Source organism: Lepisosteus oculatus, chromosome 8 (assembly GCF_040954835.1).
Source record: "Lepisosteus oculatus isolate fLepOcu1 chromosome 8, fLepOcu1.hap2, whole genome shotgun sequence".
In the NCBI taxonomy this organism is placed as follows: Eukaryota; Metazoa; Chordata; class Actinopteri; order Semionotiformes; family Lepisosteidae; genus Lepisosteus; species Lepisosteus oculatus.
In genome coordinates, this window is record NC_090703.1 from 38,601,024 (window position 1) to 38,628,862 (window position 27,839).

The window sequence follows — 27,839 nt, forward strand, 5'->3', positions numbered from 1 at the left end:
CTTGCTGATATACTGTAGGCTCCGGCTCCGCTGCGACCAAAACTGATAGACTGAAGTATGGTTTGTGGTCGTTTTAAAATACCGACTTTCGTCGTTTTAAAAAAACTGAAGTATGGTTTGTGGTGGTTTTTGCACACGTGATTTCGTGCCTTCGGAATTTTTTTGCAGCTTTTACAGCATCACTGACGTCAAGTGACAAACACCAGGCGTCGCCGGAATTACAGTTTAGATAAATACTCCGTCCAATTTCCACAAAATGCCAACAGTACTGAAGAAAATCCTATTACTAGGATGACGTGTTGTTTTGGTGTAAAGCGACAGCTGACTGCTGCCCAGCTGAAGTCTTCGCAGTGGCCGGCACATCTGACATGTCAAGCTGTGAACTCTCGCGAGGTTTACTGACGTGTTGGTGTTGGTTGGTGCAAAAAGAAAAAAAAAAACAGCGCAGCTTGTCTTCCTTCTTTCTGTCTACAGAAATATGAACACAGACCCATAGACAGGCCCGGTGGAAACCCGCTCCAAAATCTTCGTGAATAAGGCGAGGAGCCCGATAGCAGCTGTGCACGGTATTTTAAAACGATCTGATGTGATCTTGAGCAGAGCCCAGCCTGGTTTCTGTCCGTTTCATACATTTGTGACAGGACGAGGCCTCTCCCTTCCATCTACCTGGACTGGGAAATAAAGGGACAGGAACATTTTGGAGTTACCCCGTGTTTGATTGGGTGGCATTTCTTTTTTTTTCTCTGTCACTTTCATTTCCGTTGCCGAACATTCAGAAGAGTTCAGTGGAAAACGGGGTTATTTCGGGGGGCTTTTGCATGAGCTAAATGGCGTCAGACACCAGTGACACAGAAGAGTTTTATGACGCTGCCGAAGATGTCAACCTGATTCCTTCTCCATCTGTGTAAGTACCTTGTATTTCTGTATATATTTGTTTCGATTATTCACACCATGGAGTAGCACCTGACTGTTGTACAAGTGCCAACTTCAGTATGTAGACCTAGCGTAGCTTTAGGCAGTATAGTGTGCCTTCTTTAAAATAACATCGCGATATACTACAGTAAAGCATCCTCCAAGTATAGACTACCACTTTCTTTTCAGAACGTCTAATTTGGTTATGAGAAGGGAATACTAACTGCTAAATAACATGCTCTAGTTTGCATGGTATTCGTTCATTTATCTTCAAAAAAGGCACAGTCTAGTAGCAACAGTATTGACGAATAAAATATTTCGAAGCTGTAATTGTCAAGGTGGGACAATTTAACCCCAAAAAAACAGTCATCGGCATCAACTGTTTGCATGTATTGAAACTGCAGATGTAAGTGGATAAAATAAACTGTAAATACAAAAAGCCATCAGTTTTTTTCATGCCACGTAACAGTCGCTTGCACTTCCACCAGTCTTAGCAATATAAGGTGTGACCTGTTGCAATCAATTAGGTGTCTCTAGGTGAAAGATGAAGTCTAGTGGTTATGCGCAGTACAGGGCTATTTTGGGCCCGTCCTGGATAATGTCGAGTCTTTCCCTCATGTACTCTGCCAGCTTTTAGACACGTACAATAGCGTAGCGACGGGGTAGAAGCATATGCAGAGAGCTACTTTCATAACCTTGGATCGTGCTTGTTAAGAAAACGGGACTGTTGTGAATTCCAGTGTGTAGAGTGATGGCCTGTTTAATGTGGGCGTCACCTCCTGTCATTAAATCGCTTTATGCTGCTGATTGCACATGTCTGTAGGCGTTTGTGCTATTGCTTTACAGCCTTTTTATTTCCGTCCCCCAAATGACATTATGGTGGTCACCAGAAAGGTGTGTTTTAAAACACTCTTCGAGTGTCACACCATTACGTACAGGTGACTAAGATGTACAGTAGTACCGTGAAGGGGAGTGCTTATTTATCACCTTGATTAGTCTAAACTAGCACATTATAATGGACCGCCATTACTGCAGTAGCAGGGGACAAAACTGTGCCACATTACACAAGGCATGCCAGGAGAGGACCGTTGTACCTGTTGTAATCGCCTGTAAACAGGTGATTGTTTATTTGTGGTGTACTGTAGTAATCTCTCGTTTAACTAGGAGATAAACGTCAGACAATAGCCAGTCTGTTTTGAAGATTTGCAGTGTAATTCAATAACATTCTAGCTCGGTTGACACTGGGTTTTAAATTGTTTAGAGCACGCACAGTTCTAGAAGACTTGGGCAGTTCATGCACACTTCTGTTAATAGCACCTAATCTGTTGTACCAAGCCGCAGTTATTTACCCAAGATCCTGTTTGGAGTAAAAACCAACGGTGATAACAGCCTCAGGTATTTTGAAATAAGGGCAGCAAGGAAACAGTGGAGTTAGCATTGCAGTCCTGGGTTTGAGTCCCAGCTAGAGTGAATGTGGGGATTCTGCATTCTCCCTTGTATGGATTTCATCCAGGCGCCCTAGCGAGTGTGGAAGGGAGTTGGGCATCCTGTCTTGTAAATCCACCCTTATAAGAGTGTTTCTGGTGCCTTCCTGCCCTGGACTCGGGTTTGAGTGTGGTTCTCTAGGATATGATTCAGAAATGCTTCACGTTGTCTTTTTTTAAATGGCACAGTTAGATGATTGTTTTTTTCTCTTGCCTGACTGGCGATGTAAATTTTGCATGAATTCGCATTAACTAATACTGAGCTGACACCGGAGCATTTTATCCATCCATTCATTTTCTAATGTCTCCATCCAATTTAGGGTTGCAGGGGAGCCTGAGCCTATCCCAGCATGCAACAGGTGCAAGTCAGGAAACACCCTGGATGGGACACCAGTCCATCGCAGGGCACACATGTACACAAACACGAACGTACAGTACTTACACTAAGGGATACATTTTTGAGAGGCATGCCATGCTAACCACTGCGCTGGCCCATAACATTTCACTTAAGTATAAAATTAACCTTTTGGAAGTCAAACTGTCAGCTGACGCTCACAAAATAGTAGCTTTCAGAATAATTATTTGTCTGTTTAGTCACTACTGGGAAGGTCCTCTCTCCTTTTGTTTTTGACTGTATTTGCCATACAAGTGATCTAAAGCCCCTTTTGATTGCATTCAAAACCATTACTTCTTTTGTATGCAAAGTACAGTAAGTAGGCAAATTCTCAGTTTGATCTTGTATGAGAGAAAATATGAAGGTAAAACATGCTGGCGAGTCAGGAATGTGTGCAGGTCTGTGCAAGACTGAAAGGCCTCCGGGCAGAAGCCTGTGTGATCTGGAACTTTAGCTGAGGAAGGTGTGGAGTTCTCTGGATGCTTGAGGAATGCTACTGTAATTGGGGGTTTCTTTGAAGTTTACTCAGTCCTTTATTTAGATGGCTCCTTAAAACAGACCAAAATCCAAACTAAAATGAACCACTAGTGCATAAAATTTACTATTTCTGGCCAAGCATATTTCTAGTAAATCTTAAATTGGTGTTCTCCATGAGAAGTAAGGCCTCCTTTCAAACTTTCTTTATGTCCTATCTAGCTGAATTTGAAAATTTCCTGAGAAATTTGTCTTTTCATATACTGTATATTATGTTGTAGCATATAAACTTTTGACTTATAACAAGTGGTACTTATAAGAGTAATGAATACTTCTTAATAGTCCCTAAAGATGCTGATTATTAGAGGAAGTTGCAAGTTTTGAAAGATCTGTGATTGTGGTATCCTCTCCTCTTAGTTACATTAAAAAAATAGCTTATTGCTCTATATGTCACTGAGTAAAAAGCAAATAACCCTGCTGTAATGTTCTTAATATTTAGATTTCTTGATTCTTCCCTTCAACATAAAGAAATGGATCCATGTGCCTGTCAAACAGGTAGTGATATTGGGATTCCAGTAATACATGTTAATAATGGGCCAACCAAGACTCAACCATTATTAAATTATGCGTTGTGCTTGTTTACCAGAATTACTCCACCCGGAACCTCCCTTTTAACCTTTTCTCTACTCTCAGAGCAGCCTGGAAGGGTAAACAAATAACTGCTTTACTTCTGCTGTGTTGAACTGCAACTTTTCCGTTTTAAAAAGGGCCAAGGATTTTAACAAGTCTGCCAGACACCTCCCACATCCAGACAGTGGTGCAGATTTCTTGTCCTGCAGAATGTTTTTTACAAAAGGGTTCAGTGCTAGCTTCTTAAACAAAGAAGAATACATTCTTAATTGCGCTGATGCATATTCTGCCAGCATTATGTTTTTCTTCTCATCTGGCAGAACAACATTACCAATTGCAGAGCATTCACTGTTTAGCCTGCATCAGGCTTGGAGGGCTTTAGCCAAAGCACCTTGATGGTTTAGTTTTATTCCTTTTCATAGGCTATTGTGCAAGAACGCAGAAGGTTTCACAAAAAAAGACGAGGAATTGTAAACATAACAAACTATCCTTAAGCATCATCACATTTAAATCATTGCACTTGATTGCTTTGTTTATTATTAGACCTATTCTGATCAAAGATTTCTCCTGGTAAAGACTATGGACTGGTCTGTAGTAAGAATTTAAGAACATCTTGTATAGCCTGACTTTTTATTGTAAAACAAATTCATATCCCCTCTCTACCTTCAGAGGGAGAGGCCAAAGCTTATTTCCATGTTAACTGAAGGTCCCTGGACAGAAGAGCCTTGGGCTGTATAAATACATTCTACCTATGCTTTGGCAGACCTTAGGTTTTGCTTTTCTAAATGAGGAGGTCATTGTGGTGAGGTGGAGGGAAGCAGTATGGAATGCCTCCTTTGGGAAATATTCTCTGATGGACTGAAACGTGCTGAGCTGTGCATGAAGGTCACTATTTTCTCCTCGATTCACCAGAAACCTCCTGCTAAATATCGAGTCAGAACCTCTGCTAAATATCGAGTCAGAGCAGGTCTGCTCACCTGCTCGTCAACCAAAGGATTCCATTGAAAAAGCAGCACTTTCAGGAAATATGAAGCAAGGCTTGCTAAATCCTAATTATATAAGCTGCCAAGATTAAGGTTTGTTGTTGTGAAACCAGTTTTTAGGTGCAGATTGGACAAAGAGAACTGACTTCATAAATGCATTTAAGAGCTTAACTTAGCACACTGGACCTCTGTTACACTTCCGCTGTATGTGGATTTTACTATTTTCAAACAGGTTTCTGTAGAGGTGAAAAACCATCAGGTTGTGAACTGATTCAGAATGACATAATATTGAGGAAGCATTTAAGTACTGTAACATATAGGGACTTTGCTGTGTTTTGTGAAGCAACCTGTCTGTTGTGACCTCATTCTAACCTTTGCCCATTGGGAAATGCACGTACTTGTTTGCTATTAGCTTGTTTAAGTCTAAAAAAAATAGCTATCACAATGCAAAAGTACTGTAAACGCAGCGCTTATAGTAAAAATTAAAGCAGATTATTTCTGTAAATGTTGTCAAGAGCAATAGGTTCCCCTTTCATAAAGATTAGAATGAAATGGAAATCCTCTCTTTCTTAAGCTAAAGACTTACTTGAACGTGTGTTCATACCTTCTGATATTAGACGTTTTGCAAAATGTTTAATGTTGAAATCACTTTTTTTCTAGCAAAATCAGTTTGTGTGCCTCTGAATTCCACAGCTAGAGCAAAATCTGTTCCCCTCTGTATCCCTAAATCAGTCATGTTTGGGTTTCCTTATTTAGGCATTGACATCCCTCCACACTCACCTTCCAGCTGACTTGTAAGGAGAGCATGCTGGACCTTCAAAAAACAACAATTCAAACCCAATTTGATTAGATTGTTTTACAGGTCAGACTATGTGGTAGGATTAAAAATTAAAAATTATTTTACCTCCTTATATTCTTTTGATTTTGTGGTTACTATTCTGAACATATTATATTTGCAGGACATTTGCATTCATATTCTATTAATGTTTAATCAATAATAATATTTACATATGATTTTTCCTCTAAGGTTAACCATGGCCCTCAAAAATGGTATATATTCTCAGCGATGGATTGGATGATATTAGACTGCACATGTGTCAGGATCTAAAGGAAATCGATTTGCATCATGGATTTCTAATGTTTTATCTCAGACCTTTGCACTCAGTGGGTGTCATAGAAGGCTGCACTGATTTATCATCTGGTGGCTGATAAATCTTAAGCCGGGGTTTAAGACTCATCCCTTCATAATTTATTCACTCGCAATCAAAATTTGTCCACTCCCTGTCGCTCGGAGAGCCTTACAGAAGTACTTGCCTACTTTCCATGGTGTCAGATTTTGTTGAAATACAAATGATCAAATGATGAATACACATTTTTTAAAGTGAATGTTTTTAACCATAACTTGAATGGAAGGGAGTGAATACTTGTGCAAAGTGCTGTATAAGAGAAATGGAGATCTAGGTCATCCGGGTGACCATACCATTTTCAGTGACAATCACCACATTGCTGTCCACTGTCATGTACTGTAGAATGTCATGTGTGGTGGTTTTATATGGTTACTGGAACTTGTAGCGCATTTAGAAAGACATTCCACTGATCAGCTTCAGCGACTGCCTCTGTAATTTACAAAATTTGTTCACATAGCCCCCTTCCTTGTTTCTGTTACCTTGTTTCTCTTTTTTTGTGAGCTTTCCTTTTCTTTACTGGCATAGTGTTGTAATAGTGTTATAATAGTGTAAGAGTGTTGTAATCAAGTTGTAACATTATTATTTCAATGATGTTTTCATCAGAAAAAAATAAATTTTAGCCTTTGGGAGGGAATGCTTATTTTTCCACAGGTTTTTTTTTCCAAAAAAAACTCTCTGTAAAGCAAATCACAAGGTTTTTGACCTCGATTTTTTTTAAGAGATCTGCTGACCAGTCTTTCCTGAGAGCAAAAGTGAAGGCAAGGTTTTTTAAAGCACTCCAGAAAGTAGTAACTTTAATATATTTACAGTATGACAGCAAAAGATATGTGTTATTGACCTTGGTTTTCTTTTTGCAGTGTTGCATATGTCAGACTTGCCATATATATTATGGCAGTTAAAAAAACCTGCTAATTTGAATTTTTTTTTCCTGTTAAAAGCAGGCTGCATGAGCAGCTGATCCCTGCCAGGAAATGGGAAACAGCTGATCAGAGAGACTTGTCGCATACTGTAATTAAGCATCTCCATTCATCCAAACAACGGTTTAAGAATTTACAGTATGTGCTAATATGAAAGGCAAAATATGGAATTTTCATGATTCGTTAGTGCTTTTCCAGGTAAAATAAAAAAAAGTAGAACATCAGTAATAGACTTTTTTTATTGATGAGCCCAACCCCACAGCTGCATTTTTCAAGTTAAAACCAGACCATAAATAAACTGAAATTTCAAAATCTGCTTCTCTCTACTGAATTTTGGGAGTTGGGTACTATCCTTAGCACCACAAGGGGAAGCATTTGCTTCACCTCCAAGAGGTTTGTTATGGTATATGATAAAGGTGTTACTAATACCTGTAAATGATGAAAAGTGTTAATGATAAAGATTTGTTCTGAAATAGCTTAGGCCTTCCAAATGTAAGCCTGCACGTAGAAAAGGAGCTTATCACACAACAGAGCACTGAAAAATATAATAAGTTAATATATTTGGATTGGTACTTCAGAAACATCTGTGTTTTTTATTTGATTGGCCTCTTGTTCCCTTCTTTGGCAGAGGTTTTAAATTATGCATGAAGGTTGAAAATCCCAGGTTAATAGTGCTTTCCATACAGAATTGTACAGAGTGCAAAGAAATTGTCAGAAGAGGGAGAGGGTATTGTTCTGTGGTGCTTCAGTGAAAGTCACATTGACCTGGTAAAAGAAAAGTGTTACCCTATTAATTGTGGACTTCGAATAATGTCAAATTCTGTGGGCACCCCAGAAAAAAAGCTTGCATGCCCCCCACGTCTGTTGCAACAGTTGACATTGCGTGTTAACATGTTTGAAAATTGTATAAAAAATATACACACAGGCAAGAGTTTGCTGTCAGAAACTCCAGGTCCACTCAGGAAATAATAACATTTTATTTTTATTTACCTCTTTAAATTAGAACCCAATTACTCCCAATTATTGTATTCACATATATGGCAGATTAAACACCCTTGACAATGCCTTTCTCTAACATGCAGAGATATGACGTTGTTTTGATCTAAAATGCATTTCGAGGTTCATGAAAGTTATTAAATTGGAATTTCTAAACTGTCTGCCTTCTGCATTGCAATTACGTCCAAGGTGCAGTTGTTATCCAATATAATAAAGCCACTGGAGAGCCCTGGAGGGCACTGAAATTGTTGCTCTCAGCAGTAGAATGAATTAAAAACACACCATGACAGCCATGTAATTACTCAGCATCTTAACTGCTGGACCAACTATTTGGTACATAAACTGCTACATGAGCATTCCTGGGGGTTCATTTATTTATTCACTCAGACGTTTGAATGATCAGCAATCAGTTTTTGACTTCACACAAAACGTTAGGAAATGCCACCCAGACATTTACACTATGCTATAAACGAAAAACTTGCACTGTATGTCCTGTGAGCATACCTGTTGTCTGTTCTGCCTAGAACCCCTGAAGAATGGAATGGAGTGCTCCTTTTTAATGCTTTCTAAAACTCTTAAGCGCATAGTAGGTTCCTATTCTCTGACTGTGCCATTTGTGAACCTTGCAAACTATCATTTGTTTAAAAACTGTTGAATGTAGAATGGACTGGATTACAGAGCAATACAGCTGGAAACACTCTAGTGTGTTTGAAAGTCCTTTTTCTTTTCACTGTCTGTAAGAATGCATTTAAATTCAACTTGTTATGGTATTCTCAATCGTGTAAACATTGAACTTTGCTATTTTAATTTGATGTTATATAGAATAAGCCACACTCATTCTACCACAGAAATGATGCAGATCTTTATTCCAGATGTACTGTAGGCTTTGATATTGTGACTGAATTATATTGATTTTACAACTGTTTTAAAACTGATTATATAATTTGCTTTTTTTGTAGGTCACCGGCAAAATTTGTTCTTCCCCCGGCAAAGGTATGAAGTTTTTTTTACAAGTGAAAATACATTATTTGTCGAGCTTTTTGTATTGATTGGGAGAGAAGACTAAGGTTTTAGGACTGCATGCCCTTCAGTATAAATGGTGAAGCATGCTTTGTAATGTCTGTCGGCCTTTTGTCATAAAGAAGATAAGGTAAGATATAAACCCGACCAGGTTTCCTTTATGTTAATTCAGTGACTCTCTGGATTATTTGAGTACGGTATGATTTGAGTACTTTTTTATTTTTATCAGCACTTTATTAAAACTCTGATCTTACCTTAAAACTATACAGTTGAGTTAATCAAGAAATGATTGTCAAAAGCTGTGAACAAATGTATATTCTTATACAGCGCCTTTTATGCCAAGGCATCCCACTGTGCTTTGCAAAAGTGAAAGACATGCCAGAATAAATCCATTTACACTTAATTACAAATAGTAAAAAAAAACCCGACATGAATTAAGCATTAATTGGCCTAGTAGTCTCTTGCCCTAAAATCATTATTGAAAACAAGACTCTCAGTATTCCCCTGCTGAAAAACCTAGCAGCTGGGAGGAACTGCTGTTGCAGGAATGTGATTTGTAAAAGAATGTTTGTTTTTCGAAGTGGGAGGGCATTCCAGGACTATTGGTCACTGTTGATTAATTGTAGTTGAGTTGGAGTGCCATCCAGGAGGCTTCTTCCTTGTCAGTTGTTACTGTATGTGATTTATTTTTCTGGCTGATGGCTTTTTCTAATTTTCAGTGTAATTATCCAGTTCCATTACGACTTGTGGTGCTTTGCAGGTGAATGTAAAATGTTACAGTACCTAATGATGAACTGCAGCATGCAGTAGTAGTTACACCTTTAAGCACAAATACAGATGTTACATAATCTAAAATGTGCTTGTCATATAGAGTGGATGAAGTGGAAGAAGTAAAAAAAAGTGAGATAAAGCTAGTATGCTGATGTTTTTTTTTTTCTTTAAGGAACTAGACAATGTACAGTATATTAGGGCTGCATGTATACAAATGTAGTTGTGTTTCATTATGTATACCCGAGGCAAACATTACCTTCCTGTTTTCAAATTAACCTGAAACTGTTCTTTAGTATTAGCACTTTACATGCCGGAGAAGGTTTTTTTTTTCGTTGTCTTTCCTCCCTACTGGTTCTAGAATGTTCTTTAAGTCAAACTGTTTGGGTGGTGAAGTCAGGCGGGCGCGGAATCTGTCGCAAATTAATGTGTTAATTACTGACTCCAAGGGTGGTCGTGAAGGAGTGGCGCCCTCTTTCGCAAGTGTGCTCCCAACTGTGTGATTAAAGTCTTGACAAAAGTGCTGAAAGTGAAGGTTTGGAAGTCGTGTATTGAAACAGTGCTGTTGTAGTTTTCAAGACGCTTTGACATTGATTTTTTTAAAGAAAATAAATATTCCATTTATTAACTCGTCACAGTCCACCTCATTATTGCTTGACTCAAGTGAAGTATACTGTAGCTTCACATTCCAAAAGAAGAAGCAGTATTCTCTTGACTGTATTTCAGCTTTAAGAAGTATGAATGAGACACCTCAACTGCAGGAATTTCAGGCCCAGTACCTTTGTGCCTGAGGTTTGATTTTGTTTTAGTATACGTGTACTTTTTTAAAAACGGTTCATTTCCATAGAGGAATGACCTTGATGATTTTTTAAAGAGGTCGCAATATACAGGAATAAGGTTATCAGATCTCACTTCAAGGCTGCTAGCCAGAAAGCCAGAAAATGTTTGTTTTGACTGAAACGTTTTTAAGCAGCTTTCAAGAAATGACTGGTTCTCTGTCAGGCATTATGCTTTGCTGCTGGTGTGTGCAGATACATCATATTGAATTGCCCTCAAGGTACAAACAGAGGTGAAAGGAAAAGTACAGAATAATTGTTATGCAATGCACTCTTTTTTTTGCTGCAGTGCTTTTCATGTATATCTGTTTAAACTCCATAGGAAGATATACAGTAGTTCTAATGCAAGCTATCTCTACTACTACAATAAAATGGAACATTTTTATCTTAATCTTTGGGCTTTAATCATTCTGCGTCAGAGCAAAGAACATACTCACATTTCCCATTTGTGCATTTTAAAATCTCTTTTTAAGCAGATTTGCTTGACGAAAATATAATGATAATGTGCAAGAGGCTGAAGTTCAGCAGACATAATAATAAAAGCAGCCTTACAGGATTTCAGGTGTCTTGAGTTCTGAGCAGTTTCATATACAGTATGCAGAGGTATTAAGCCAGTCCAGACTAACTTGTCCTTCCCGGTTCTTCAGATGGATTACGAACCTGGAGACCTGGAACTCTCAGTAGGTCCTGAGCAATGTAATGTGGAGGTCAAACTGTCTTAGGGTTTCTCTTTCCTACATGTGGTTCAGTACTGAAATTTTGAGTTGGTTAAGTACCCTATAAATGCTCCCCTCAGTATCATTATTTTCCAATTTTTTCTTTGAAATGTTTGACTTGCAGGTAAAATTTAAAATGGGCACAGGCTAATGAAGGAAAGCCGATACTTCTTTTCACATAAGTTTCCCCAGTATCACATTGATTCAGAACATACCAGCCTTTAACAATCTGAATTTAACCACTTCTCAGCACAGTTTTGTCTGCATTCTGCATATTGTTTGACATGGAAGAAAAATGATTTATAGGTGTTGTTTTTTAAAATAACTATGCAGGACTAATCATAGTACAATTTAATGTATACTAATTTCTTAAGGAGCCTACCCATCCATTTGCATCCAATACAGGGTAGAGGGGGAGCCAGAGCCTATCCAGGTAAGCACTGGCAAAAGGCAGTATACACCCAGGGTAGGACGCTAGTCTATCAAACACTTGCACACACTCGCGGCAGGGCCGGGTTTTGCAGAAGCCAGTTAAACAGCGGTACCAGTAGGTACTGGCCTGGAGGAACCCCACGTGAACATGGGGAGGACATCTCCAAGGCAGAACAGCTTAGGAATCGAACCCTGGGCCCCAGCACTGCAAGGCAGCAATGCTAACCACTGCCCCACTGTACTGCCCTTCTAAAGGCATCATACATTTTAATTTATTCCAGGCGCACTGATATACTGTATGTAAATGTCTTGGATGTGCACATCTACTGATTGGGGCTAACCTGAAATATCAGATGATGAATTCCTTGTGCTTTTTATTTAAAATTTTGTGCGCTGTAGCCAAACAGAAGCAGATTTTTTTCCTCCTGTTAACAAAAGAGTTGTTGGCTCAGCTGTTAATGATGCACTTCAAAGAATGTGTAAAGCCTTTCCAATAACTAAAGTATGCCTTAGTTACAGTATAGGGATTACCATTTATTTTCTTTCTCGGTAATTGTTAATTCCTACACTACACAAATCTTCTGCTTAGAAAACTACTCATACTTAACATAAGCAAATACAGTAGATGCCAGTGTTTCTAAAAAAAAATTTTCATGATTTTAATCAGTTTTGTGGGGTTACACTTTATGTGGCACTAGATATTTTTTTCTTGTGGGAATGAGAGAGAGGTCCTTGTGCTTCAGGATGCCTCAGGAGGTGGGTTTGCTGACACATGTTTGCTGACATTCGTGGCAAGAGTATGGTACTTAAATTCTATGGCTTCATTTTCTGGAGTTTCAGCGAACTAAACACTTAAGTAGGTCTTTTCTGTAGACTATATTACCCCCAAGAGGGAAAAATGAAAGTGGTTCAAGGCCACGCATTCAGTGAAACCAGTCAATATACAATGATTACAGTGTGTGGTCCATGATGTGGAATGTGCTGTGAAGGGAGCAGTTGGATTTATCACCTCCTTGATCAAATATTTAAAAAGTAGGAAGTCCTAAGTCTAGCTCATTTTGCTTGTCATCATGCTGCTTCCTGGATACATTGTTTGAAAGAGAGGGCTTTTGCTTTACTGCTGAGCTCCTTAAGACGACCCTGTTTGTGTGCATTTCTGCACAGCGTGAAGTTCAGGTACCGGGCTGCATGTACAGCCCCTTGCCACAAGATACTCCCTACTGACGTGTCAGGCCGTGCTACGCTCCCAAACGCCCGGCTTTGAAACGCACCCTCATCTAGCTGTTGTGTGCACTTGGAATGTTCTGCAGAAGATGCTGATGGTATTTCCTTGGAGAGCCTTTCACATTCTTTAGCAGTGAAGCAAAAAAAAAGAAACTTGTTCAGTCACATCCTCTGTGCCCCTGCAGCTGGAGTTATGGATTTTGATGTTTGAAGGTTCTAGGACTATAGATCCTCCAGAAATTACAACAGGAGTGGAACTGCTGTGAGATGATTTTGCTTAAAAATTAAGAATTTTCTTTCTTATTAATAATAATAATATTTGCTTACACTTATATAGCGCTTTTCTGGACACTCCACTCAAAGCTCTTTACAGGTAATGGGGACTCCCCTCTACCACCAATGTGCAGCCCCACCTGTATGATGCGATGGCAGCAATAGTTGACACCAGCTATCAGTGGGGAGGAGAACAGAGTAATGAAGCCAATTCATAGATGGGGATTATTAGGAGGCCATGATTGGTAAGGGCCAATGGGAAATTTGGCCAGCACGCTGGGGTTACACCCCTTCTCTTTTCGAGAAGCCCCCTGGTATTTTTAATGACCACAGAGAGTCGGGACCTCCGTTTTACTGTTTACCTGTTTACAGTATAGTGTCACCATCACTATATTGGGGCATTAGGACCCACATGGACCGCAGGGTGAGCACCCCCTGCTGGCCCCACTAACACCTCTTTTAGCAGCAACCTTAGTTTTTCCCAGGAGGTCTCCCATCCAGGTAGTGACCAGGCTCACACCTGCTTTGCTTCAGTGGGTTGCCAGTTGTGAGTTGCAGGGTGATATGGCTGCTGGCTATGTAGTAATAAACACATGTAGCTAGGACATGTAGTCTTAGCTACTTTGCTACTTAGCTACTTCACTACATAACACTAGAATAACATTAGAGGTGGTATGAGGATGCCTTCACTATGCAAGATAATCACTAATGTGGACTACACAACTCTGGACTACAGCTCTAAGGGATGATCACTACTGTGTTCAGTCTGGCCATTACATAGTCATCATGCCTTTACAGACCTCTGTACAGATATGCTGCATCATTGCTAAGGAACAGAAGATAATGAGCTGGATATTTGGATCATATTGGTCACAGTGGTGATCATTTTCTTTTATGTGATGGCAGAAAACGTTTCTTCTGTACCACCTTGAATCCACAAGCAGCTCACAACATTGAGTCCCTAGCCTCAGACTTGTCCTTAGGACTTAGGACTTTACCCAGCAAACACTGAATTGATTTTAGGTGAAATCGTGTGCAAAGTGTGTTTTGCATTTCTGGGCAAGTTCAACACTCTGCAAGATGCAGAACATGATATTTGACTTCCTTTGTGGTTCTGTTTACTGTGCAACTTCAGATTATCTTTATCGATGTAATGCACCCAAATGTCCAGGAAGGATATTTTTTCTTGTTGCTAACTCTTATTCGTGGAGGGGGGGGGGGGGGTAAATTTAATCTGATTTTCAAAAATCAAGCAGATTGTTATGTTTGTTACTATGCATATATTTATTAGTCATCATTATTCGTTTTTTAGGCTTATCCTAGACTTTTAGAGGTTCACTTTACAAGCTTTTAATGTAATTGTAATTTTATAGAGGATACATAAACAATAAAACTTAATTTGGATGATAAAGGGTTAATTTTCTGTCAATAACAAAGGACAGTGGTCTTTTTTTTAAAAAATTGACACTTTAACAAAAACATTTGTCATCATTGCTTGTTTTCTGAAAGCTCGCTTTGCGGAGGAATTAAAATAATACCAGGCATGCCACTTTTCATCCTGTCTCCCTTTTCAGTTGACAGCAGGTGCCACCCCACTTTGATGATTCATTAAGACCTACTGGTTAGAAAGTTTTCTCTAGATCATTGCCTCTTTTTCTTGCTTGCTTATCTTCAAAAGCCAGGTGAAATGATAACGTTACAGCTTATAGTATTACAATATTGTTTTCGGATATATATATATATTTAAGAAATATTGTTATATCTTATACAGTATATACTGATGGGGAAAAAAGAAACGCAACACCTCCTCCTCCACTCTCTGGCCCTCCCATCTGCGTGGAACAGGCTGAAGAGTGACTCGTCCGGGAAGAGGATCTGATGCCACTGCTGACGAGTCCATCGCAAACTCTGTCTGGCCCAAGCCAGTCGAGTGTGATGTCTAGGAGGTGTGAGCAGAGGGCCTCTGACAAGTCGCCTTGCTCAAAGGCCAGCAGCATGGAGCCTCACTGTTCTGTCACTGATATGGGCATTGTGTCTGCTGGCAGTTTAAGCAGCCGTACAGGTGACAGATCTGAAATGATCTCTCAGATGGACCATTCTGATGTGGCGGTCCTGCTCTGGTGTGGTCACTCAAACCTGTTGGGACACAGTGGAGTAGTGTCCTTTTTCTTGCAGTGACCTAAGCTTTGAATTAAGGCCTTTTTAAGGGTGACCTAATCAGGCATTGTTCCACCTGGACCTCGTTGGGGTAAAAGTCACCTAACGAGCTTTCGTGTGATTGGCAAGTTGCAGTGCCTCACTGCACAAGCTGTATTGCTGGTCAGAGGGCTTAAAACAAATGGACAACTTTTTGTGAAAGTATATAAGCTATAACTATAGTATTCTCATTACTGAAAATGTTGCGTTTCTTTTATCCATTAGTATATACGTATAATATATTAAGATATTTGTATTTAAGATACATTGTATAAGATACAGATATACAACGTATTTAGATTTACTGTTCACCTCTTGCAATGATTACAATTTTTTTTTCTTTCACCGGTAATTTGACAGATTTGATCAAAGCTCAGTCTTGTGATCCATAAAACATTTACCATGTAGGGCCTCGGCTAAATTTCCAATTTTATATATATTTTTTAATAAAATTTACATTTTATATAGCTTGGCGCAAGTGTAGAAAGATCGCCCAGTCCACTAGGCTCAATCACAAACCAGATAAAAGTCTTTCTGATGTATAAAATGACTTTTTATGGATGATGATCTCCTGCCAATCCTACTCTTGGCCAGATTAATGTCTATTTAAAACATATTTTTTCTATTCCTAATCTGGCCTGTGATGGATTTAAACTAGACTTGATTTTTTATACAGCACATCTTGCTTGCTATGCGTTACGTATTACATAATAAATAATGATGCAATGATATCTGTTTCCGTACATGAGAGTAATTTCTGCAGTAAGGTTTTTAGTTTTACTTCTTTTCCACATTCATAAGCATCTCCAGATTACATGGGTAGCTGCATCAGCATGCGTAGGCTGCAAAGGAACAAGTAATAGGTTTATTCCATGCTGAAAAAAAGAAGAAAAAAAACACAACGTTTCAGCCGTGGAGCCTTCTTCAGGTGTGAGCAATCACACGTAATCTCCAGATTACGATTATGGCAATATTATCAGGGAAAACCTTCCACGCTGGGAGACAGAGGTGTTTAAGGGCCGGATTTCCTCCCTGACTGTGTGCTGTGCATTACAGGAGAGCCAAGAGAGAAGAGTGCAGGATGCTGTCCCAGACTCCCAACAGCAAGAAGAGAAACCAGATGACCCTATTGAGGTTTGTTTCACTCATGCAGTTTGAGCTCTCCCAGTACAAAGTCACTTTCACAGACCCCCACGTGTCCTAATAGGAGAATTCCAGACATGCTTTGGTAAGATACTGTTGGGTGATAAGGGTTTTTTCCCCACTCTTAGCAAGGAAATTTTTGTTATTGGAGATTTTTGTCTTGTGCTAAGGACGAAACTTCCAGCATTGAGCCATGTCCTTAGCAAATCAAGAGAAGGAAAATATTAATTGTGCTCCGGCCACAGATCATAAGCACTACATAAGTTGAACTGAAGGTCAGAATCCCTGTTAAGCATGTATGCTGTAAAATAAGATTACCACAATTACAATTCTGGATCTTGAAATGTCAAACAGTTTTAAAAAGCAGGATGAGTTTTTTTTTAATCAGATGGTGATAGCTGGTAAACTATCCTGTTAAAAATGTTGTGTATAAAGCCTTCAAACCTGAAACATTTTAAAAGTCCCAAATATGTTAGAGGCTAAAGGCTGAAATAGATTGATTACAACTGCTTCTGAAAATGTACGTTTAACCCCCTTTTAGGGCATTCAAAGAAACAGGAGTAAAATGCAACGAGTATGAAATATACTTGATGTCTGTATTTTGACTAGGATTTGAAATTTGTAAAATGTACTGTAACTATAACTAGCCTAATTTTATAATGTTCTAGTCAAGGACACCATATCCAACAAAGCATGCACAACTTAATGTGTTTCATTGAATGTTGAATTTCGTATTTAACTTTGCTTCTAGGTTTCTGCAAATATGTAAGATTTAACTTTAACATACTTAGCAAACACAAAGAGGCCATTTAGGATCATACAGTATTTATCATTTGGATTTTAGTTCCTAAGTGGTGTTATCAGTTTCTATAACATTGGTATGTAGTTTGTCCTGGCCACCCACAGCCCTTTTTGTAAAGAAGTGCGTCCTGTTTTTGCAATAGGAATAACAGGTTTTTACTAATTGTTTTGTGGTCATTATTAAAATTGTCGGTGTATAGAAAACTGATTCATGCTAACAGCTGTGTAGTAATTTGCATGCCAGCACTGTTCACACGGATGGCTGAGTACTGTGTACCTCGGGTACATAATTTATTACATCTCTCTTTTGTGTTTTTAAAAGACACTCACCCAAAGCAAATTATGGTCTCCAGCAGCCGGATGAGCAAACTAGAACAATTAAGTGTCATTTTAAAGATCTTAATTTTCTTTAATTAATGAAAAACATCTACCAAGCTCCTAGGGTTTGCTTGAAGACAGTGGCAGAGCCTTGCTAATTATTACTTTTATCACACCTGAAGAAGGCTCCATGGCCGAAACGTTGTGTTCTCTTTCTTCTTTTTTTCAGCATGGAATAAACCTATTGCTTATTCCTTTGCAGCCTATGCATGCTGACGCAGCTACCCACCTGAACTTTTATTATTTGTTGTATTACTATAAAGGAGCCTGCTTTATTATGACTTATTTCCCTTTATATACTTTATTTTATATATACTTACTGTTTATATTATAATTTATTTCCTTTCTTCTCATTTTTTTCCATGCTAACAAATCCCCCTAAAGCAGTTTCTGAAAACTTTTCAAAGCAAGTGTAAAGTAGTGTGGTTTGTTTTTTTTTACTTGCGGGTTGTCATTGTCTTCATCTCAAATGCAAATATTTTCTTAGCACATTTGAAAACTACAGTTGCTGGGATGAGATTTCAAACAAGGCATTTTCACATATTCTTTCATTTCCAAAAATGTACTGTAAAACCAAGAGTTTTTTTTAAGAAAAAGTTTATATAAAACTGTATAATGCTATTTTTTTCAGAGACAAATTACATCAGACTTAAACAAGCTGCATGAGCTGATAAGTACAGTGTAGGAGCGTTATCTACTATTTTATATTCTGAATTGTCTATACCGTATATATAAAAGAAGTCTTTAAAACTTGTATTTTCCCTCATGTCCAATTAGTACGCAGAGGAGAAAATTTAAATGTCGCTCTGTAGCAGTAAGCTACTGGAATAGTTCAAAAGGTAAAAAACAAAACAAAATGCATAGCTGATATATACACCAAACAACATAATGAAATCTAAGGAATTCAAATGCCTTTTCAGGTCTTTTTAATTTTTTGTTTTAGCCTTACAAATGAACTACCAAGAGACTGTTTCTTGATATGGTGAACTGCAACAGCAGAAAAAATAACAAGATCTCTTTGGACTGTGGTTTTTGTTTTTTACCTTTGAGTTCATTAGTGTGCTGCCTTGCATTATTGACTGTAAGGCAGCAATGTGACATTTGACGTACTGCAGTGGTTCTCGCATGGGAATGGAGTACCTTTTTCTGGTGTTTTTTTGTTCCAGCTTAGTTCTTAATCACAAGCTAATTCAATTCATTGTTTGAGGCCTCTTTTGAGGTTGCTTTTCATTATTAAAAATCTGCATGAAATGTGTAATTGGTATGACTACTGTGATAATGAGTGCCTTTTAATACGACTCTCTTTCATCTAAAATATAACTCATTCCTGTTTCCTCCCACAGTCCAAACACATATTGGTACTTAATTGGCTTCTGGTGTGAGCATGTGCATGTTTGTGTCTGTGTCTACCCTGCAATGGACTAGCGTCCCACCCAGTATATATCCTGCCTAGTGCCCTTTGCTTGCTGGGATAGACTCTGGCTCCCCCGCAACTCTGTATTTGATCAACTGGTTGGAATATGAATGAAAGAAATGGACAAAATGACGGACTTGAGCAGAAGAAAAAACAATGACTCGCTGTAGGAGTAATTGATGGCATCATTCCCACCTGTGTTTGTTGATCATCAACTATTAAGAGCTGTTTAGTCAAATAAGGGAGCAAAGTCTCAATCAGCAGGTTGATGAGACTTGCTTGAAGTTTTGTGTGAAGAGGTTGATGGAAATGATGCACTGCGTGCCGAAACCTAAACCAGCAAGCAGAGTGGTTACAGACAGAAATTAGGTTAAAAGAACTGGACAGTGAAGTGTCTTAAGTATTTCAGAGGAAATGAGTGCAGGACTGTGGAGCCCAACCCAATGATCTATAACAAGTGAGAGGGACAAATGGGAATGTGCCCCTTGATGATTTCACCCTGATAGAACTAGAACGTGTGAAGACTGTGCATTTACTTAGTGTCATTGTTCCCATCTTAAGCTTTATTGAGAGCAACATCAGGAGTCTACTGCGGTTGTGAAGTGAAATGGCAAATCCTCTGGTGCGTGCCTCATCTAACAGCACCATGCAATGGGCCACTTAAGATCTTCAATCAAGCTGTCTTTTCACACCTCATCTGCTGCAGCTATAAACACATTTTCCTCTGAGCTGCTGTAAAAGATGTAATGAGACCTTAATGGTGCCAATGTGCTACTGTGACCCGGGGCACTTGTGGCATTTCTTGTGTGTGTTTGTGTCTGCGGAGGAGCTCTGTCATCAGCATTACACAGGCCAATCGCCGTGGTGCTGTGTGGGCCCATTTCAGTTTAGGAGGCCTTTGTGAAAGGAGAGGGGGATAATGCTATCAAGGATCAGTACTGCAGCCTGCCTCTTGGCTGGTTTTGTTGCCCATCCATTTTTTATTCCAGTGTTCTGTTATTTCTGAGATGTTAGGTCCATATTTTGGCTCTGTTGGTTTCTTGGCCGTGCTAGCGAGCAGACCTGCTGCAGCACATTAAAGCCAAGGCTGGCCTGCTCTTGAGCGAGCAGGCTTTGGCTCTCTGCTCTCGATGGAGAGTTCAAGAGCTCCCCTCTTCTCCTCCGACTCTCCTTCTGTGTTTCTAAAACACCTCTTCACATTCTCACAAAATGGACTACCTGGCACAGTTCCCTCCTTTTAGAAGACATTACACCAAATAAAATCATCTCTCATTAAAGTATCAGATGGCTTTCCCAAGAAAGTGTTTTATATTATCTTAGATTACCATAGTAGAATTATACTTTTGCCAAGACCTTTCCCATGTAGTTTCCACTAATGAGGCTTGGTTCTGCTTTGCTTTCAGTGAGTTATTAGTCACAGCTTAAAGGTATGGTCATAATGTCCAGAATTTTGGGGAGAAAAGCAACTACTTTTATTCTCCCTTTAAATTCACAATTTCACATTGCACTGTAGAGTGAGAACTGTTCACTAAACTGTGCACTACCCTTACTGAGGACTGACTGAGCTGCTTTACAAAATCCAATTACTGATCTTTGCCTCAAGTCTGGATCTCTGTGTTGAAGCCAGAGCTGTGTGCTAATTCACTGTCTGCTATCACTCGGCATCGCTGTGTTATCAGAGGTTAAGCCTCTCTCAGTACACATTTGGATTGTTGCTTGTGGTGACCATAGTGTTCCACTGTATTGTCTCGGTCCTTCAAATCCCAATGAACTGCAAAGAAATAAAAATTGAAATTGTCTGTATATACGCACCTTTTTAAATTTTTTAAAACATTTGACATAACTGGCTTTGCCATTAATATATGTATCTAGGCAGAAGGTCCTCCTTGTATCTCAAGGTGTACTTTGTAAGAGACCGGATTCTGTTTCCCTAGATGTCACCTGTTATTCATGTTGACAGCCCCTAACATGTTCTGTGTTACTCCATTCTGCTGGAGAAATACAGTACACTTCTCTAAAATATTAATGTGGTACACGTCCCTGTACAGTAGTTGGGATTTTCTTATTTTCTCATCAGATTTGAGTGACATCAGACAGACAGCAGCCTTCATGACGCCGGTGTCTAAGAACATAAGCTCGTAATAGAGGCTACAAACTGTCGGAGGTTATTGCAGCTCATTTAGCTAATTTGGTTGCTAGCAGACAATTAATTGGAGGATCTCATTCAGTTTTTCTTGATGGAAGCCATTTTATCAGCTTTGTCATCAAAGTAGTGGCTTGCCCTAGACTCCCACAACATATTTATATAAAAAGTGCTTGCTGTGCGGTTTAATATGCATTTCCACGTGATGGTTTGTGTTTTACCATTGATTATGAAAAAGTTGTTTGGGGTTGGCGTCACACATGTGTTTGATGATTGTGAATGCTCGAATTATGGTTCTTCCGTAGTCTCCCGTGTTAAAAAACATAAATGATTCATTACTTTTATTATACAGTAAGTGCAGGATGTTCATTTAAGCCTCGGAACGGACTTGATCTCACTCTTGTTTTGACTGATTTGGAAGAAGCAAAATTGTTTTTGTTTTTTTAATCAGTATCATGCTCCTCAAAACAGTATACAATATTTTATCTACTGATCTTACTGATGCAATGTGGGTTAGTTTTTAAAAGTTTTTTTTCTTAAGTAACCTAACAAAAAAAGTTGTTGTGATTTATGGGCTTAAAGGCAGTGCTGCTTCTTTTGTGGTATTATGTACAAGGTGTGTAAATATAGTTTGGTTTGTACAGGAATTTATAATAATTCAATTCTGAAATACATATTTTAAAAGTTTGTAAAGAGCAGGAGTTTTAACCGTTGTCTCCCCTGACAGATTATCGACAGCATCATTGAAGAAAGCCAGAAAGACAGCACTACTGGGGATTCATTGCTGGTGGCAGTTAAACAAGACTTTGGAGATGAGAGTCCAGGTCCCTCAGACTTAGGGTCAGAGCTGCAGAACAGGAATGCAGAGTCTATAAAAGAGCAGCTGCCTCACGAAGGCGACAAAGAGCCTGTGGACCGCAGCCAAGGTCAGGACTCTCAGGACGGGCTCAGCAACGATGCGACACAGACTCCCTGTCCAGTAGAGGACCATCCCAAGACTGAACGGATGTCGGAGGCCATGAAGCCTCCAGACATCACCAGTGCCATCGCTAAGGAGAAGCCCTGCACGCTAGTGCCGGACAACCGCGCCGACGGAGTCCCGGAACCCAGAAAGGCAGACATTTTAGAGCAGTTCACCATGGCAGATGACCTGCCTGACAAAGACTCCTCGGCCCCAGCCAAACCCCCCAGGCAGTTCACCGTGGAGCCTGACATTGTGGCCAGTACCAAGAAACTCCCTCCGGCACGACCCCGTCCGCCTTCGGGCGCCCCTCCACCCCGGCCTCCCCCCCCGACGCGCCCCGCTCCTCCACCCCGGAAGAAGAAGAGTGACCTCGGACCAGAGTCACTGCGGCCGTCCGGGCTGGAAGGTGAGAGAGTTTGTGCTGAGCACTCATTCCATAGTGTTGTGATACATGGGTGAATATTTCCAAAATGGCTTTAACATGCCAATTATTACTTTTTATACACTGGTTGATTTTATTTTTCTATAAAAGGGCATTTTTTTCAGCCATTGAAAGCTATATATGAACATGCTGCATTGGAGCGTTATAATTTGTTTCCAGTGAGATCTTGCACTATTTCCTCTGAAATGAAAGCCATTTAAAAACAAAACCATGCCTGTTAAGCACCATAATGTAACAATCATAATGGTTGCTGATGAAATTGAATAACGTTTGCCATGGCTACGCGTTTCGAAAGATGGAAATAGTTACCTGTAGTTACACACATAAAAAGGGGTGCATACAAGAGATCGCAAATCATACAGGAATGACTGAATAAGAAGGTTGCACAAGTACCGATTTATATGAAAATGTATTGACCTTCTGAAATTAAAATTCAGGAAAAGATATATTTTCCTGACACATTAATCCAGTTGTTTTTTTTATAAAACCCCTCCAGGCTAGCAGTCACAACTACTTTATTCCTAGTTTTTCTGTCCAGCTCCTCCCATAACAATTTAGAGATTGCTCTGCCAGCTGTAAATTTCAGTTTCCTGGGGAATCTGAGCACTTCGGGTGTCCTCTGAGGACAAAGCTTATTGAGTAGAAAGTTTGAAATGACCTTCCAGCCTTTAATGGGATGGGTTCTCTGTAGACAGACTCTCGTCTGTTTTTTTTTCTTTGTTCATTGGACCTAAACAGATATTCAATATGAATAATTAATGTTGCTTTGTATCCTCTGCAGAGGCTTTTCAGAAGCCGCACACTCACTCACACCCCCACAGACAGGTGCTCAAATACAGCCCACACACTTCAATTTCTACTGCATGTAATCAGATGGGGGAAAAAAAAAATTGAATTAGCTTCATGTTTTTTTCCGGGTTCTGAAAAAAATTAAATCTAGGTTAAAACCTAAATTGCCATTAACATGTTCTTTTTTGTTTTAGCTTCTGATTGTTTCTCAAATTCTTGGTTTTCTGCAAGTCTTCATCATAATTATATGGCTCTTTACAGTGTGTACAGCATTTCCAGGCACTCCAATGGAGTGGTTGTATTTTTATGTGATAAAAGTTTGGTTCTACATCTTATTGAGCATCCCCTTAATATGCAGTGCTGAAATCCATTCTGTATTTATTTTGTTGGTAAAGCACAGGAATTAACTGTATACAGAAAAAAAATTCCATTAAGTGTGATGACCTCACTTGGGAGAAAAGAAGGGCAGATCATAAACTTATCCTGGAACCTTACTGTATTGTTTTCTTCCAGATAATGTTATACAGGAAAAAGAGTGGTTATTATTCTGATTTTCTAATGACTTGTTATGTTGTGCACATAACAAAATATGTGGGAAAGCCTATTTCATGCGAAATGTGGTCAAGCATACATTACACTGTTTTCAGTTACCCTTATAGCATTACTAATAAACAAGCCTTTTTGACTTGCAGCGTTGAACAACTTTGTGAAAAGCATTAGTGGCCAGTGCGATTAGACTAGGGGACAGCATCTAATGGGGTTCTTTAGTGACTTGCTTCCAGTGGCTTGCCATGCATGGAAATAAGTGCCGTTAGACCAGTTTTTCTGCCATTCTTGTTTACAGTCCTTGGAGACACAGTTGAATCCAGTGGCCTGGTGTCTCCGAATACTGCGGTGGAATCTATTACCAAGGAGCTACAGCATTCACTAGACTTGGCCAGCGCCACCAGTGGAGATAAGGTGGTCACAGCTCAGGTCAGTGGGTTTTCACATTTCCACCAGGAAGTGTGAAACATTCATAAAGATTGCACTGACTGCTTGTTCAAGGGAACTTGGATGTAAACCAGATAATGGAGGCCAGATCCCATTTAGTTGCATTTGTCTTTTTTTCATCATCCTTTGAAAACTGATGTGTATTTTCTAAGAGCTCTGGAAAGCTGAAGTCATTCGGCTAGCAAATGACAAGGACTTTGGAATGACAATGAGTAATGAATGTACCGTTCTTGCAAAGTAAACTAATATAATAATAATCCTTACACTTCTATAGTGCTTTTCTGGGCACTCCATTCAAAGCACTTTACAGATTATGGGGACTCCCCTTCACCATCACCAGTGTGTAGCCCCACCTGAACGATGTGAAGGCAGCTGAGGTGTGCCAGTATGCTATCAGTGGGGAGGATAACAGAGTGATGAAGCCAATTCATAGATGGGGATTATTAGACGGCCATGATTGGTAAAGGCCAATGAGACATTTGGCCAGGACATGGGGGTAACACCCTTACTCTTTTCGAGAAACACCCTGGGATTTTGTAATGATCAGAGAGAGTCAGGACCTTGGTTTTATGTCTCATCCAAAGAACGGTGCCTTTTTTAGAGTTTAGTGTCCCCATCACTGTACTGGGGCGTTAGGACTCACAGTGTGACCACTAATATCTTTGATTTGGTTTGCCTTGGTGCTTCCCATGCATGAACTCTTCAGGTGGGCTGATTTTTAGGATTAGATGATTTGATTCCTTCCTTTGGAAATTATGTTCAGTCCTGATGTTGCAAGGTAACTGTCTGTATAGACCTTGGGATTACTCAGATGCTGCTGGGGAAAAGCATATGTCCATATCTTGGGCTATCTTGTCTTCTATTGAACTGATCTGACTAAGCACTTAGCTACTGTTGGATAAATGTTGGCTCCATCACAATACATATCTCAGTTCTTCAACCTTGCAAGTCCACACTGTTGTTGACAGACCCATATTCATTTTAGTGAAATGCATGTTTTTTTGGAGGGTAGCTTCCACCTAGCAGTTGTCCTCCGTTGTCATTGTAAATTTGGGAAGTAATAAGTTTTCAAATGAGTCATAACCCATGCTGTGGTGAATTTTAAATACCTCATGTTACCTTATTAACCTGAACTTTGTAACAACATTTCAACTAAAAAAATCTTCAGATTTCCCATAAAAGTTGATTCAAGTAAATAGTTCAAATACTGAATTTAAGTTCTTGAAAGTTCAGCTGGAATGCAAACAAAATGGCACTGACTAAGGAACATAAAAGAGGAGGCCATTTAGCCCATCTAGTTCATTTGGTTGATACAGATGCAGCCATTCAAAATGCGCGGGCGATACCGCATTATTTTGCGGTGTGCTTTACGCGGTCTACCGCGAGTTACCGTACTTTCTCTTACAATACCGCAATTAAAATAATAGTATCCGGAATTTCCGCAAGGTGGAGCTAATGAAGCTCAACCTCTCATGTTTGAGCTGTCGCCATCAAAGTCTTTAACGAAGATATTACTAATAGTATTAATAATGAATGACCTTGGACAAGCTGTAAACTCAAAGTATTGCCCTGGTCCACATTCTTTTTTTCATTGACCATCTTTGTAAAAGTAACACCACAGCATTTCGCAATCACGCATTTGTTTCCAATCATGCAAAGTACAGTAATTTTTCAGAATCGATTCACCATGCCTTTCACATGCTCATAAAAGAGATTGATTTAGGAACATAAACATATTACCGTATGCAAACTGTACTGTATACAGTATGTATATGTATATTTAATGTCTTAACTGTGCCCGTTTAAGTATTGAATATTTATATGGAATTCTACCACTGAAGGGAAATCTTAGTACCTGAGCATAAAAAGAATAGGAGCATACTGTAACGCGTGTGAAGGCCATAAACAATATTAATTTTGTAACTTAAACATACAGTATATGGCTGGTCTTGGTACTTTAAAGAAAACATACACACCGGTATTCCATTTCTCCCTAAACATTTTAAGCATCGAAGTCTTTAACTAACGTGATACCGGAGTCAACAAGCATACTTTTAGAATTTGATTAAAAGGGAATATAATATGGAATCGCGTATCTAAAGAAATTAATAACAATATAAATATATTCATGTACCGCAACACAAGAATAGTACATGCTGTACATTGTCTGTTGCAACGTAAATTGCAAAAAAGCACTTGTAGTCTGTCCAAGCCCTACTTTGTCAGGCATTTTCTTTTACTGCAACGGACATAAAAACTCCCTTGCTTTTAACAGAGCGTTCCATAATTTCTAACTACGAAAATTATTTAAACTGCGACACTTATCATTCAACCTGAGCTTGAAATATCACAAGGATGCTTTAGAGCACAGCAAAGACTGTATTAAAAGAATCACGTATCTAAAGAAATTAATAAGATATAATTATATTCGTGTACTGCGACAGGGCTGTGTAGGGCTGTTTCACCTCTCTCTTCATGTGACTCTATTCAAAAGCCATTTAGCAAAGAGTGGATGAGAAGAGTGACAAACTAGTATACTTTAGATATTTTTTTCTGAACCGGAAAACAAACACAAACGGGTTTTTAATAAAATGTTTTTATTCATTCAGCAGAGAGTGAGAGGGACATCCAGCAGAGAGAGAGACACATACTGGTTTTCATTGACAAAAAGTAATTGTTTTTTTACATTCCTCTTGTCTAACAGGAATGTTTTGTTTGTGTACAGACTGTTAGACTAGAGGAAAAGAGCGCCTCCTTCAACGAAGCATTTCGTTGATCCGGTCACAAATTCTTTTCCAGTTGCACGAATTAAGGGTTGAGAATTTTGATTCACCATGCTACTAATGGTTTCCGGGAGATTGCAAGGCAAGGCACTTTTGCCTCTGGACCCATCGAAATTTACAGACGTGGTCCACCCCCAGTAAATTTCAAAAGTCACAAGATTTCGAAACATGGGGGCTGCGTAGCGGTCGGCTCTTGCTTTCCCGTCCAATGAAAGGCAGGTTCCTTTTGCCGAAGTTGGGAGACATTAGAGGCTTGCCACAACCGGACTGTTAAACCAACGCATTAGCACGTCAAATCCCATTGAGGAGCCGGGCGCAATAATTGTTTTGTCCCTTGATTTACTGCTCTGCATTAATTACAGAAATCGAGTTCCTGCTCTTTGCAGACGACCTGGTCCTGCTGTCGCCCACAGAACAGAGGCTGCGGCAGAACCTGGCACTGCTGGAGCAGCACTGTCAGACCTGGGCGCTGACAGTCAATCTGTACAAGACCAGAGTTATGGTTTTCCAAAAGAATATTAAAGTACTGGCTTTAGTATTAGCCATA

At 39.4% G+C, this 27,839-nt stretch overlaps 1 protein-coding gene across 2 annotated transcripts in view; it reads left to right on the top strand.

The window, feature by feature from the left end:
* Positions 1-216: 216 nt before the first annotated feature.
* The window catches only part of wdr44 (WD repeat domain 44), a 52,774-nt gene continuing 25,151 nt past the window's right edge, over positions 217-27,839 (top strand). Inside the window, exons 1-5 of one of the 2 annotated variants that reach the window (XM_015351827.2) lie at positions 221-904; positions 8,937-8,970; positions 16,499-16,576; positions 22,049-22,691; positions 24,361-24,491. In XM_015351827.2, the coding sequence (XP_015207313.2) occupies positions 828-904; positions 8,937-8,970; positions 16,499-16,576; positions 22,049-22,691; positions 24,361-24,491 (963 nt within the window). In that variant the 5' untranslated portion in view covers positions 221-827. Of the gene's footprint in view, positions 905-8,936; positions 8,971-16,498; positions 16,577-22,048; positions 22,692-24,360; positions 24,492-27,839 lie in introns of both variants that reach the window. The other variant, XM_015351828.2, reaches the window with a different exon arrangement.